This window comes from Tetrao urogallus (genome assembly GCF_951394365.1).
Source record: "Tetrao urogallus genome assembly, chromosome: 1".
Classification (NCBI taxonomy): Eukaryota; Metazoa; Chordata; class Aves; order Galliformes; family Phasianidae; genus Tetrao; species Tetrao urogallus.
This window is the reverse complement of record NC_136813.1, coordinates 98,117,185-98,131,631: the sequence shown is the minus strand read 5'-3', so window position 1 is coordinate 98,131,631 and position 14,447 is coordinate 98,117,185. Positions and strand designations below refer to the sequence as shown.

At 35.4% G+C, this 14,447-nt stretch overlaps 1 protein-coding gene across 1 annotated transcript in view; it reads right to left on the bottom strand.

Annotated features, from left to right (window-relative positions):
* The window catches only part of ROBO2 (roundabout guidance receptor 2), a gene marked incomplete at both ends in the record, with an annotated part of 445,132 nt that overhangs the window by 51,705 nt on the left and 378,980 nt on the right, over positions 1 to 14,447 (bottom strand). The window contains 3 exons of the mRNA XM_079549526.1: positions 3,455 to 3,481; positions 5,648 to 5,830; positions 11,849 to 12,020. Of these exons, the coding sequence (XP_079405652.1) occupies positions 3,455 to 3,481; positions 5,648 to 5,830; positions 11,849 to 12,020 (382 nt within the window). The remainder of the gene's footprint in view (positions 1 to 3,454; positions 3,482 to 5,647; positions 5,831 to 11,848; positions 12,021 to 14,447) is intronic.

Below are 14,447 nucleotides of genomic sequence, written 5' to 3'. Positions count from 1 at the left end.
AATTCTTTAATTATCTATTTTTAATTTGTTTTTGTTTACTTGGTTTCATGAAAACTTTAATCCCAAGGAGCACTAGTCACTAAATAAGCTTACCTACTCATAAATGAAAACACATATTGACTTTTCTTGCATGACTGATGGCCTAGACAATCTTGAAAACACCTGAGTATTCAAGTGAGCAGTTACTGGCACAACAATGAGTTTGAAGCCATAGGAAAGATAAGCAGATAAATGAAATCTCTCTTATTTCTACAAAGTGATTCTGTGCCTTTGTTGTATAAGTCTGTATACCAAAATGTGAAAGGAGAATTGCAGTTTCCACTGCTACATAAACAAGTTCTGTTCTGTCACTGTAATATGGGTCTAAAATTTTTTTCTATTATACTAGAAGTGGTCAGAAGACTTTTTTGTTACACCTAACTTTTCTTGCATATGGTAAATACAGTGCATGTTTATATTCAACAATCTGAGCAAAACATAACCATAAAAATAAAAATAAAAATCAGTTTAGTAGTCATTTTAGCTTTTACAGATACTTATAAAAGTAATATCAATCCATTCTTTATGCTACAGAATCACAGAATATTCCAAGTTGGAAGGCACCCAAAAGGATTACAGAGTTCCCACTCCTGGCTCCATGCAGAATGACTCCAAAATCAGACCATAGGTCTGAAAATGTATCACAAAAGAGATCACTTAGAAGGGGTAATATTTGTGTTTATTGTCTCTGTGCAAGATTTATTTTTGTTGGCAGCCTGTCATGGTCCCAAAAAGGTATACTTGTTGCACAGCTGCAGATCATGACACTGCTACTAACCAGGTAAGCAAAACACTCATCTGATGAACGATAGAAAATAATATGTTTTGCAGCACTGATACTACCAATGCCTGGGGAGCCATGATGGATGAAAAGGAAATGGAGGACTAGTGATTTAAAGAACTGTGACTGAATAACTACTGGAATCAGCTCAATTGAAAATAAGTAAAAAATGTAGCTATGGTTTTCAGTTTCAAATTTTGCTTGTGACCATCTGAGCAATCAATCAGTGTTTATGAAAATGTTGACAAAGACAGAAAGCATAATGAATTTAACTCAATCAATTATTTTTCTCTGGCACAAATCTTTACCAATAATGTGATATTTTCTGTTTGCTCTGTTTCTATGCAGAATGCTATAGTAATTTAGTCCGATAGAAGAAATTGTACCACCTAGGAATCTAACAATAGAACGCAAGCAACAGTGTTCTTGTGAATGACCTTTACTCTGAAAGTGATCAGATAGAATTGTTTTGGCAAGTAATTATATCTGCTCAAAACAGACTTTTTAGCAACTAGTTTTGAAAATTTAACCAGCTCTATGTATGCAAGTAAAACTGAAAAAAACAAACAAAAAACAAACAAACAAACAAAAAACACAAAGAAAAATACTACATCAGGTATAATGGATAAAATATTTATTGATCAGAAAATAACATGAAATAGAGTAGATGTCTAAATTATGTTCTGCTAATACTTTCAACTATCTTATTATACAGTTAACTCTGTATACTGTATCTTTCTACAAGAATTTAATGCAGATATTTGGAAGAAAATTGTGCACTTTCCAGAATCTGTGTAAATTCAGTTTAACTCATCTTCAGTAAAACTTTATCAACAGCCATTTCTAATAAGATTCTAAATACTGCATACCACTAACTATTTAGATCTGAAGCCAATTCAGTGCTTATGAATCATAATTTTGAAGGAAAAAACATGCCACTGAATGTCAGCAAACCTCCACAAGCACAGATATGTTTGTCTAAATGAGATTACCAAACATATGAGAACTAAAGATGCTTCTTAGAGAACTCTAGCTCTAAACATAAAAACCATGGACTATGTCCACTGTTTGTACTTGCTTACTTGATGATCTAGGTTCTCAGTTTCTCTAAATGATTACATATCAGGCAACAGAACTCTGTATTATTAATAGTTCTGTAAAGTCCATGAGATGTCAAAACTATTTTTAAAACCACAATTTTTTAGCAGGGACTCTGACATATCCTAGCTATTCAGGATAGCATATCCTACCAATTGCACTGAATCATGTATACCAGAAGTGGCACTAATGTGATTGTAGTTTGTGCCAGTGTCAGCTACAAAGAAAATGGAAAAAAAATTACCAGTTATAGTCAGTCAACAATTGCATGGTCATAGAACCACATTTTAAAATGCATTATTTCATTTTTTGAAAAAATATCCTATGCTCTCAATAAAAATACAAGTAAAGATTTTACGGTAGGATGTGTTGTACCAGAACTTGTTCTGACTTGGACAAACATACCAAGAAGCCAGAAGGAGGAATTCCTGAGTCCATAGAGCTCCTTAGGACAGCTCTCCCTATCAATGTCACGGGTCCCTGGTGCACACATTACCATCTTTGCTCATATGCCTCAGCAGTCATTTGCTTTTTTCTGCTTAAGCCAAGCACTTGAACTGTGGTTTATATCAGCAAGAAGTAGAAAGCAGCTAGCAGAACATGACAACCAGTTCAACAGTGTAATTAAGACTGTCCTCTATCATACGGATGGCAGAGGTATCAGAAAAGACTACTTTGGCAAATGCAACTTAGGACCCATGCTAAGCACAAAACTTATTACAAATTTCTGCTGGAAAATGCTGAAATTTATCAGGCTTTTAAACTTTAATACAATTATTTGTATGTTTATGACACTGAAACTTAAGTATGAGGGTAAAAGCTAATCATTTGTATTAATTATTACTATTATTTAAATACTGAATTTTTCTTGGCTGTCCATATGTTGACTAAGCTGTCTTCAACATGCTGTTTCAGATTCACTTCACTCACTTTTCACATATCTTTAATCACACTTATGATAATGGTCTACCATATGCTATGTTTACTAAAGATATGAAAACAAGAATACCAGCTTTGAATTGGATAGACAGAAAAAAGCAAATGCTTCAACTTCAAAAATTAAATGTGCATAGGCTAATCATTAGATATCCTGCAGATCTGAACACCTCAAGGCAAGGAAAACAGCTAACAGATAAAGTGCAAGACAGCTCTGCTTCTCCAGTTAAACATTAGAAAATAACTGAAATAGTTTTTTTGAATTTCAAAATCAAAAACTGATCATAGGTGACTAATTCTTGTCTATTTATGTTAGTTCAGGAACTTTGTCCTGCAAATTACCTTAAAAACCTCATTATTTTGAAGAATTAGATGGGTAAAAAGCAAGTGAATCAAGGCAGACATTAATGGTGGCAGATTTTACACCACTTTGGAATCATGAGAGAAAGAATGCTACATTTTTAACATAGATAGGTAGCAGAAGTGTTTCTCCTTCTGTTTGGTTTTAATTCTGCATACCTCACACGTTTATATACACTTGGATAGGTAATGTTTGCAATGATGTGTTGGTGAGGTAAGAGACAGACTAATGGACAGTACCTGCAGGGGTGAAGGTGAAGGACTGAACTGCAAAACAAGAAAGCAAACACATTATGAGTTACACAGTCCCATAACAAGCGCTAATAGCAGGGCACAAGTTTCCTCTGGAATTTACTCAGCTGTGGTATAATATCATATGCAGGACATAACATTTGAGCTTAAAGCATTAGCCAGCCAGCAGCCAATGAGAAATGACAGTTGGAAAGTTGAGCAGTGGATTTAGACGGTCAAGTCTGAAGACAATTTTAGTGTGCGCATGCTGTTCTCCAAATTGTAAACATTAGGATGAATTTTGAACATGATCTGTTATGAACTTTCCTTGCTGAAAGCATACACAACGTCATAATTCCAATAATGGGAACAACATGTCATGATGCAATGTTCACATCACACTTAGATGCAGCAAACAGTATGAGAAGGAAGGAGTTGCAGTAGACAAACTGTTTAAAATGACTGTTGTAATCAACTACAGGTACATATTTTAAAGTACAAAAGGCTTCCTCCTCAACACACCCCCAAAAAAATGCCAGTGCGGACACAGGGCTAATAATGCTGTACACCAAAAAAAAGAGTAATCTAAGCCAGTGCACAAAGGCTACCTATATGATTGCTTCCTAAGAGAAATAACAGTACCACTCTGTCTTAATATGAAAAATCTCAGGATCTAAACTAATAACTAAACTAATAAACTAATATCAGCACATGTGAAAGTATCTGTGGTTTATATTAGTCTATTAATTTATACCACCTCTCAGAAAATAAAAGTTCTGGCTGTTAAAGGAAAGAAAAAACAGTTCATCCAAAAGCATAAACTGTGAATGATAGAGTCCATGCAGTCACACAAAGAGAGGATCCACAGAAATTGAGTATATATAAGAGCTGTGGTCAACAAAAGTGTCTCTCTTCTCTTGCTATGCTGGCATTGGTGCTTATTTGATCTCCTCTTGGGCTGCTTCATTTCAATAAGCCAGCTGAAAACTAATTCAGCAGGGGTGAGATTAGGAAGGATTGAAAACTCAAAAAAAACCCTCAAAAAAAACAATAAACAGTTTCCTTCTGGTTTAGTGAGTTGAATCAGGACATGGAGGAGGTTGGTGATGGCTAACACCAAGGTTTGAAGGCATAGGAATGTCTAGCCAGGAGCAGGAAATGAATGTTGGTTTTTGACAGAGATGTTTAGATACCTAGGGAACTTGTGTCTCCTGACTGGCATGTAACAACTTGTAAATTAGTGGAGTATTAGCATAACTTTAGTCTCATATAATGTCAACATTAAATATGCTGTGTCATCTATGTGAATCTTACCCGAACAGAAAATGTTTTCTTTTTACATGTATTATATGAGTACTACAGAAGAAATTACCCCAATATTTGAAGAACAGCTTTTTCACGTTAAATTAGGCTTCAGAGCAACATATTTTATGGCAATTCTATACTCATCTGACTTACTGAAATTCCATAAGAACCCTAAAGCACAGAACAATACAGAATATAGAGAATTTGGATGAGAAAAAGAAAATCATTCGGTGAATTTATTTTTCCAAATGAATTTTCAAAAATTAATTTGTAACTGGAGCAACACATTTGATGTAAAAATGAGCACACTGCAAGGGCATCCTGAGGTGCTCTACTTCCAAGTCAAAACCTTATATGACTTCTGTGAAAGGTAATTTTTGATCACACTTTTATGTCTAATACATCTCTCTCTTTTCTTCCAGTTGTAGGTATGGAGCTGTACATTAAGTAATTCAGTTTATTTCCCATGCATACGGCTTCAAAAACACGGAAATGCACGGGAATGAAAAGGATACAGAATATTCTTCCTGGTCTTTCCTGTAAGGGTCTAGTCTATTTCACATCTGAGCACATAAATGGAGCTGTACTACTACAGAGTGTTTTCTGATCAAGGAATAATCCACTTCATTTTTTTATCCACTTTTTTTTAATGCTAAATGTGCTGAAGATGTAAAAATAAAGACTGTTTTATGATAATGATGAAATATGGTACTGAGCAATGCATTTAAAGCTTCTCATACACCAGCATTTTCACAACACAAATTTAAAACAAGCATTCAAAATTAATCCAGGCCACCTTTGCTGTAAGGTCAACACGTTTTTTAAGTAGGTTTATCAGCACATGTTCTCTTCATGTCAGAACCTGATGAGATGGTAATAAAGAGTTACTGTTCTTACCAGCATAATTACTGAGCCCCTTCCTCTTCTTTCTGCGCCAATACAGCCAGATGCTGAAACCCATCAGAATTACCCAACATGCACCACCGATGCCAGCTATAAAGGCAGGCTGTTTGACAACATCAGTGATTTGCTCAGTTATGCTGTTGTTATTTTCAGTGATGACAACTTCGTTACGGCTTCCTGCACAAAAGAAAATTGACAGAACATTGCTATTACGGACTCCAAAACGCAAACAGGAACCAAATATTGGAAATTAAAATAAAATAGAAAAAAAAAAAAGGAAAAAATAGAAAAAAACAGTAATGTGCCTACAAATAATCATCCACAGTAGGAGGACTTTAATGAGTACTAATGCACATCTGAAAACCAGTGTTTCTAGTAAGTAAATCCACACTCTTATTTTGCCCATATTTATTTGAAAATATAGCTTTATAGCACTCCCCAAATTTCACAGATGCCAGTCCAGGTACTTTTTTTAACAGTACACACACTTTTCTGTTTTTTATATAATTATAGGCAGAATGAGTGAATGGAAATCAATTCTAAAAAAACAAATCAAATGAGAAATTCAAATGCAAGACTTGCTACAATATCAAAAGGCAGTTTCTTTGACTGTTATCACCAAGCCCAAACTCTTAACTTTTGGGTTCATTTTTTTTGTTTGTTTGTTTTTGTTGTTTTTTGCTGCATTCTATACCTCTCAATAAATAAATAATAAAATGTATGAACTTTTAGTTGAAAAAGAAAGGTGCCTTTTCCAATAATTATTTCATGGAGAAAACAATCCTAAGCATACCAATTTTAACACAAAGCAGAAAATAGCTTAGATAACTGTTAGCTCTAAACTGATAGCTTTTTTTTTCACCTATAATAGGCATGAATAATTCTAAACATCAACTTCTAAGACATATATATGATGTGGAATATCAATTAAAGCGATCATCAAGAATAACTATATTCCATCTTAATTTTGCCTACTACCTTAGAAAATCATAAATTTCAGTAGATTTTCCCATTGCTGTGGTTTTTTTCTTTCCCTTTCCCTCTTATAGTATTACAGGAGTTGGAAGGGACCTCAAGAGATCATCGAGTCCAACCCCCTTCCTAAAGCAGGTGCCCTACAGTAGATCACACAGGTAGGCGTACAGACAAGTCCTGAATATCTCCATAGAAGGAGACTCCACAAACTCACGTCCTCTAAAATGTAACTTTTCTAAAAGGAAAAGCCTGGTGTCTGACTTAAAAATGAATGTCCATTAAAAATGCAGACAGCAATTGAGGAAATGTTAAAACATATCATTCCAGGGCCGGAACCTTTCTGCTTCCAACACCACCCTGTCAAAAATGGTTACTTTTAAAATAAGGAAATGGGGAACATACATTTTTTTGCAGGATCTTGATTCTATATGTATTTGATACAAACTGCCCACATCTACATTTTTGACAGTGATGAAGGAATTGTCCTTCATTTCTTATAAATGCATTCATATGGCTCAATCCTTGAAATGTATGTGTGATACTATCAAATACCTGTATGCATGCAGAAGAAAGATTTCAGGCAGCAAGAGTAACTACACTACTGAGAAAAAAAAAATACTGTGACTGTCAATTATGAGTCTATCGCATGCACAGAGGTAGTTGAATATAATAATCAAATATTGAAACGGTCACTCAGAGCAATTAGTAGAAATATTGCAGCATTATGTCTTGCTGTGAAAACGTATGCAGTCCTCTTCCAAAATCCAGTAATAGTTAAATTTACTACTTTCTTCTTAAGCAAAACAGCTGCTATGTCAGCACTGTAGCTTCACCTGAGAGCAAATAGACAAGGTCCTTTCCAGAATAGATACGAGAGTGTCTTGACACTTCCAGCTTTATTTCCATGGATAATTCTTCACAGGAGTCAACAGTTTAAATGTGAGAGATTGTAACTGAGATCCTGTCCCACGGAGTGTTGAGCTGCCTGTACCTTCCCTGCCTGTAATCCGTACCCACATCTGGGCACTGGCCTCAGCACAGTGCTGTTCAAGCAAATGCATAGGCTTAGGTCCTCTGCTAAGCTCAGAGCTGGATTCAGGAAGAAATGTGATACACTGCATTACTTTGCTATAACACCGTTAATGATCTCTGTGATTTTATTAAGCTTTCTCTCTTTCATCACCATGTCAATATTTAGTAATGATGACTGTCTGCTTTTGCAAACAAACTGCTGAAGATGTGCTAGAGCTTGGCTTGCTTTCAGTAATCTGCTCAAGAAACAAAACAGGCTTCCCACAAACAAACAGGCGCCGGAGAAAGATGCTGTTGCTTGTTAATGGAGAAACAGCCTTTTGAGTACCAGTCTATACTGGGTCATGCTGGTAAGCTTTACAGGTGTCAAGCTCTCTAAGCTCTTTCCCAAACTTTCCTATGCTGTCTTACTACTGTGAAAAAGACAACTATAAATCACATAGCTCAACAAGCACCAGTGACAAAGAAAAGCTGGGAGGTAGTAGAAGCAACTTTGCCAGTTTTCCTCCTTTTTTATTGCCCGTGGAAACAACCCATAGATGCAACCTAGGGCTAAGAGGAAGTGCTGAAGAGTAAAACTAATAGAAAAGGAATTCTGCAGCGTGCTTCTCTAAGCACACAATTGGTTTTCTAGTAGAAATCAGCATGGGAGTTGATGTCACTCTAATTGCCATTAACTTTCAGTTAATTCCTTTGCCCTTTGGAGGCAAGGTAATAGCAGCAGGCCGGTGAGGAAACACTGCTGGTGAAGAAAACAGGCAGCCATGCTACCACGGGGAAGAGAGGGCAGGGATGGCTTCAGAGTCACCAGCTTTGAGAGCAGATGCTCTTGGGCTGAAGAAAAGAACTGTACCCTGAAAAAGCTTCCAAGTTGCCCCAGTGCAGAAAATCCAGTTTTATCTTAAGGCCAGAAAGCAGTCTTCTGAGGACGCAGGATACAACAACAAATCCCAGAGAGCCTGGAGAGAGTGCTCAGTGGTCCTTCTCCTCTTGATCTCTTCTAACAGAAAGTACAACTTGTCTCCAAATTACCTTCTAAAGTTTGCAGTCTGCCTGTTTGTGCCTAGCGTTCACTGCCTAGCAATTATGAGTGAAAAAGTAATAGCTTGTTTAAATGTCAAAATAACATATATTTTGAGACTTCAGTGACTGAAAAATAAATGGATATGGATGAACATTACCCACTGTTGTTTGATAAAACTAATATAATTGTTGTGGTTTTGGAGAACAAACTGCATTCATTTTGTATTTCATTGTGTAATATTTAATCAGTATTTAATCAGCAATATGTATACTATATAAGTAATATATATACTATCCAAGGTACCAGTGTAATACTTCGTATACTGCAGGTGTTTCTGTAACAATGCTGTCAGTTCAACTAATTAGAACATAGACAAGGGAAGTGTGTGACCTGTAACGCTCCATTGTTCCCGAAGACAAAAACATAATGAAATATAATGTCTTCCTCCCATTGGAGAGTAATGAAGAACAAAACTAATTTGTCGGACCAAAAATTAATTATACACATCAGATTCAATTGTACCTATTACTGTGAAAGTTTGCAGCTGTTCCTCATACTATTACGCCAATGATGGAATGTAAGAATGAACAGGCCAACTGATGAAGAGAAATAATAGCTCTACCATTAACCAATATTGCTGTCATCCTCAGCTATATTTCTGATATTCCAAGCAAAAAAAAATTAGCATATCAGTAATGACAGTAAAAATGTTATTCTAGATTCTCTTTGAGTCTTGTGTAGCATTTTTCAACACTGAGTTTGAAGCATGGGCACAGAATTCCAGAAACAGTGGCACTACTTTTAACTAAAGAAATATTATACTTCCTACTCCATATTCTGCTTATACTTTCTGGATTTTGATTAACCTGATGCTTAGACTTGGTTTGTGAAGTCAGTAATTGATTATCCGTGGTGCAAATTAGTTATTTTCAGAATAACTTCTTAGATGAACGCATTCTATATTTAAGAATAATATCTTGCTTATCACAAACTGGAGTCTATTTAATGACAGTGGAAGTTATATTGTTCAGCAACAAGTCTCATCTGCTTTTTATCACTGAACTGTTCTCTCCATAATTTAGAACTCCATAGTGCTTGTTTGCAGGTTGTTAAGTAGCTAGGCACTAGGCCATATGGGAATCCATTATAATACAATGACTTGATAATTTTTTCCCATTCATAGCTATGTATTGAGGTTTGTTCACTTAACCTATGTGATTTTTTTTATACGTATCTGAAAATTTCATTTTCTTACTTTATGTTGCTGATTCTCAGTCAAATATTGAATGGGATCAACTCAATTATTTCAGAAATTGTGCCATTTAATTAGTAGTACCTTTATGAATCAAATCTATAGTCTGAGGAATAACTGCCAGTGATTATGGCTCATAAGCAACAGAAAAACATAACTTAGTGAAAAATGAGATGCAGACTATGAAACAATAAATACATCTAGCTTTGTGATCTCAAAAGAGAAAAGAGAAATGAGAACAGAAACACAATACAACAAAAAAACACTTTTAGTTTTCATGTGAAAGACTCTTAAATGTATAAGGATGCTATCAGACAAAAACTTGTGTTCAAGACATTCTGGACTCATTAAAGGGATAAATAGTAATATTACTAAGTTTAACAATGCAAAACTTACTTAGCTTCAAAATGCAATTCCTTTTGTACTATATGTCCTAGCATCCCTTTCCTCCTTCACATAACAATACAAATATCCCCACAATTAACTCTTGATTATACTAGTCATTTTTTCTAAGGAAAAAGACAGGATAAAGGTCTGCACGCAGATGTGGAGCTAAGCATTCTGGCAATCATCCAGCAAAGCACTTTAGTGCAAGTTTAACTCATAACAGGTTAAGTGGCACAAAACTACTCATATGCTCAAACTGAAACACGCTTAAGTATTTTGCTGGAACAAGACCAGCGTGTAGCTGGACAGAACCCTTTCTGTAAGGATAAAAGCAAAGGCCTGCTGAAAGCAAATGCAATGACAAACCAGTCTCACAACAAAAGCTCTTTACACAGAGATCCAAAACTCATGCTTATGAGAGGACAGATTTCTTGCATTTTCAAAACATCAAATTCTTGCTTTCAGTTCTAGAACACTCCTTAATCTGCTTGACTTCCTCTTTCTAAAACCATAGTAACTTGTATTCCCTTCTCTACTGACAACATATCCAAATCTGGAATACCTCTACTTTTGTCTTTAAATATGGGAACCTGAATATCATTAAACATTTAAGCAACACATAGGAATTGACATTTTCTAAATGTCTACACGTAATAGAAATGTTCATATTTGGGACATTGTTCTGACAGAACATTCTAGAAAGAAAATGTGTAATACCAACAGACTCACATACAAGCAAGAAAAAGCTCATTTTTGTAATAACTAAATTAGAACATTCGGATGAAAGTAACAAAATCCCCGTATTCAGCACTCTGAAGAGGTACTGCTGTGCACAGTCCAATTCAGTTTTGCAAAAATAGTTTTCCTATTCTCATCCTTCTCATTTTGTTTCTGCATTTGTATTTCATACTTCAGAAGAAGCTCAAAAGAAAAAGTATCTATGCTTCCTTTTGTAAAAGAAATTAATCTTTCATGGAAACTAATAATAAGATAATAATAAGATAATAATTTAAAAAGCAGAGATGCTACTACCACCTTTGCTCTCTATTTGGCTTACAGGCTACTTATTTTTTGACACAGCGAACTCATCTGCTTGGGATACCCGAGAAACACTGGCACACCACGTTCAAAAAAGAACTGTAAACTGTGCCTTATGCATCAGTGGTACAGGTAAAGCAATATTACAGTCAACTGAAGAGGAGAAAAAGAAGTCCTAGCTGTTAGTTCCATAAATCCATCAACCTGCAAAAGTGGTGAATACATTTTAAAAAATCAGTTTCACTAGATAATTTGTATTTTCTATAATGTCTCAGCAAAGAAAGAACTAGCTCACTCTGCTAGCTGTGAGAACTCCGTACAAAAGGCACAACGCCAGCAGGTACTGGGAAGTTAAAAGCTAACTGTCAAGCTCAATTCAAAACTTGTCTTTTGCTCACAGACTTTTATGCTCTCAGAAGTGACTAATGAAAGCATTTCTGAAAGTAAAATCAAGCAAAACAAAACAACAGAATACACAATCACTTACCAATTATTATCGGTTGTGGCTCACTTTTCACTCCCACACCTGCACTGGTGCTTGCAGCAACTTCTACACGGTACTGAATACCTGGATACAGGCCACCTATTACTACAGATCGAATGGCTGCATCTACTGTTTTGTTGATATGAAATCGAGTCTCATTACCTAGACACCAGATCTGGGACAAAAGTTGATGTGTTAAAAAATAGGAAATTCTTGGTATTCATAAACAATAGCTGATGGATATGACATATCAAGGTTTTGCACAACAATCACCTGTTTTGGTATTTTGGACTTGTTAACAATGTTACTATCTAGGAACAGTTGGAGCTCAGCAAATTATCCCAGATTGTTGTAAAATCAGGCAAGTTGCAAAGTCTGTTTGCAAACACCATCTTGGACTCTGGCTCTCCATGGAGCACAATTCTATGGTGTGCTTTGAAACACATAGAATCATCCAAGTGAAAAAGATGTGTTATGTTTTCATTGAAATCTTATTCAGTAATGTGATTACTGCCAAATCTTTTCATAAAAAAATCCATTTTTTCATTCTTATTTTCCCACTGGACAGTAAAAGGACAACTAGTGAAATGTTTCTTAAAGTATTAAGGGATAAAATCTTTCAAAATCCTTCTCCATTTCTTTTTGCTACACAGCAGGGGCATGCGATATTTCCAAAGCAGAGTAAGCTCAAAACTGCTCTTTATTGTGATTACATACATTGTTCAGAAATCCAGATATCAGTTCCTGACACAATTATTTTCCAATTAAACAGAAGCAACAAAATATTCTTAAATCTGAATTCATATTTTATAATGAGAATGGTACATAATTTCACAGAGTTGTTTCTTTCTCCTGCATTTATCCATTGGCTTCTCCTGAGAAGTTTCAAAACTAAGACTTCTTAGGGATTCTTTTTCAGTTATTGTTTTTGGCACATACTGCTTTTCTATGATCAAAGAAAGAACTTGCTGCCACTATACTGAAGAAAATCAATGCTTAAAGGTATCATATGTACAATACATAATTACAACAGCAGAAGAAAGCACTACCAGTGGAACCACTTTCAGTGACCAATAGATGTGTATAAACAATATTAATACTCTCTTTACCCTTACTTTTGACCCTTCTCAGTGTTCTATCACACCTTCTTTTTTTTTTTTTTTTTCTGCAAAGCACTGAGAAAGACTTTGAGAACAAAATAAACTTTCGTTCTTCTGAGCTCATGCAGAGGCTACATGCAGGGCAGAATGCATTAGGGCGAGAGATTATTGCAATTCATTCTTTCAGTCCTTGTCTCTCCTGGTCTTAAGTCGCAGCAACTACAAAATACTCCTAATTATAGGCACTGAATTCATAAATGAATCTCCATTCATTCTTATGCTGGAAACAACAGATCTACATTCGTTAGAACATATCCAGTGAAACCTCAGCAGTCGTTTTATACTAAAGACTCTTTGCATTAGATTCACCACAGCCAGCACACAAATCAGGCGGCCATCTAATCTAACAATAAGGGATGTAATAGGTGGTGACTCCAGCTGTTTTTCTAAACAATCTAGAGGTCTGAGTACTCACCTGGAATGTGGCTTTGATTAACCATCAGCTGACTTTCATATCTATATATTTTGTGGTTTAAGACTGTGTTTTACTTATTTGCCTGAAAGTTAATGTTGCCTCATAGAACACTCAGCATCAAGATGAATTAAAGCAAAAGATACAATTATTTATATGAAAGTGAGATCAATACCATATTGGCATTAATAAATCTTAATATTAAATAAAAACAAAATAAAACAAGTGCTATGCTAAAAATAAGTACTGTGTACATTTACTGCATCCCTCTGATCAAATGATAATCCATAAGAGGTTAAAACATGAATTGGTTATAAGCCAAGCACTTTCTTCCTTCTAGATTCTGTTTTCCCTTACAACACATCAGGAAGAATAAATTACATATTCCTGCGTGAAATAATCGTCTGCATCTCAAAAAGATTATCATTTCTGCCCTTAGTGGGATTTTCAAGCAAGCTGCCCTGCTCTATTTCAATTATAAATTTCACATTCAATATAGAAGCTAGCCACAATGAAAATTTGTTGTATATGTTTCACAGTTATAAGCCTGTGATAATGCTGAATATAGCATGATCATTTTCTCCAGGCTTCCCTCCACACACACCAATAACACACTGCAAAATTTCCAATTTGGGGAAATATACTTGTGCAAAAGCAAGCTTAGTGGGGAATAGACTATTACAAAATATAAGGTGATAAATAAGGGAAGGATAACTTCAGCCATCACAGGAAAAAAAAAAAAAAAAAAAAAAAAAAAAGCAGAGAAAAGGCAACAAGTGCAGCAAGCAGTCAAGTAACAAACTCTGCATGTCTAGCCTGATCTAGCTAGCACTTTATGTTGTGAATCTTGACACACATAGTCCTTGAAGGAAGACCTGTATTCTCCCAAAGCTATAGTTCTTGACTTTGACCTTGAAGTGATAAGATTAGCATTTTTGCAGGGGAGAGTAGTATCTTTCCTGTCAGCTTTTCTACCAGGCTGAAGACATTTTGAGACAGGAGCTCCACCACTTGTTCTGGGAGTAAAGAA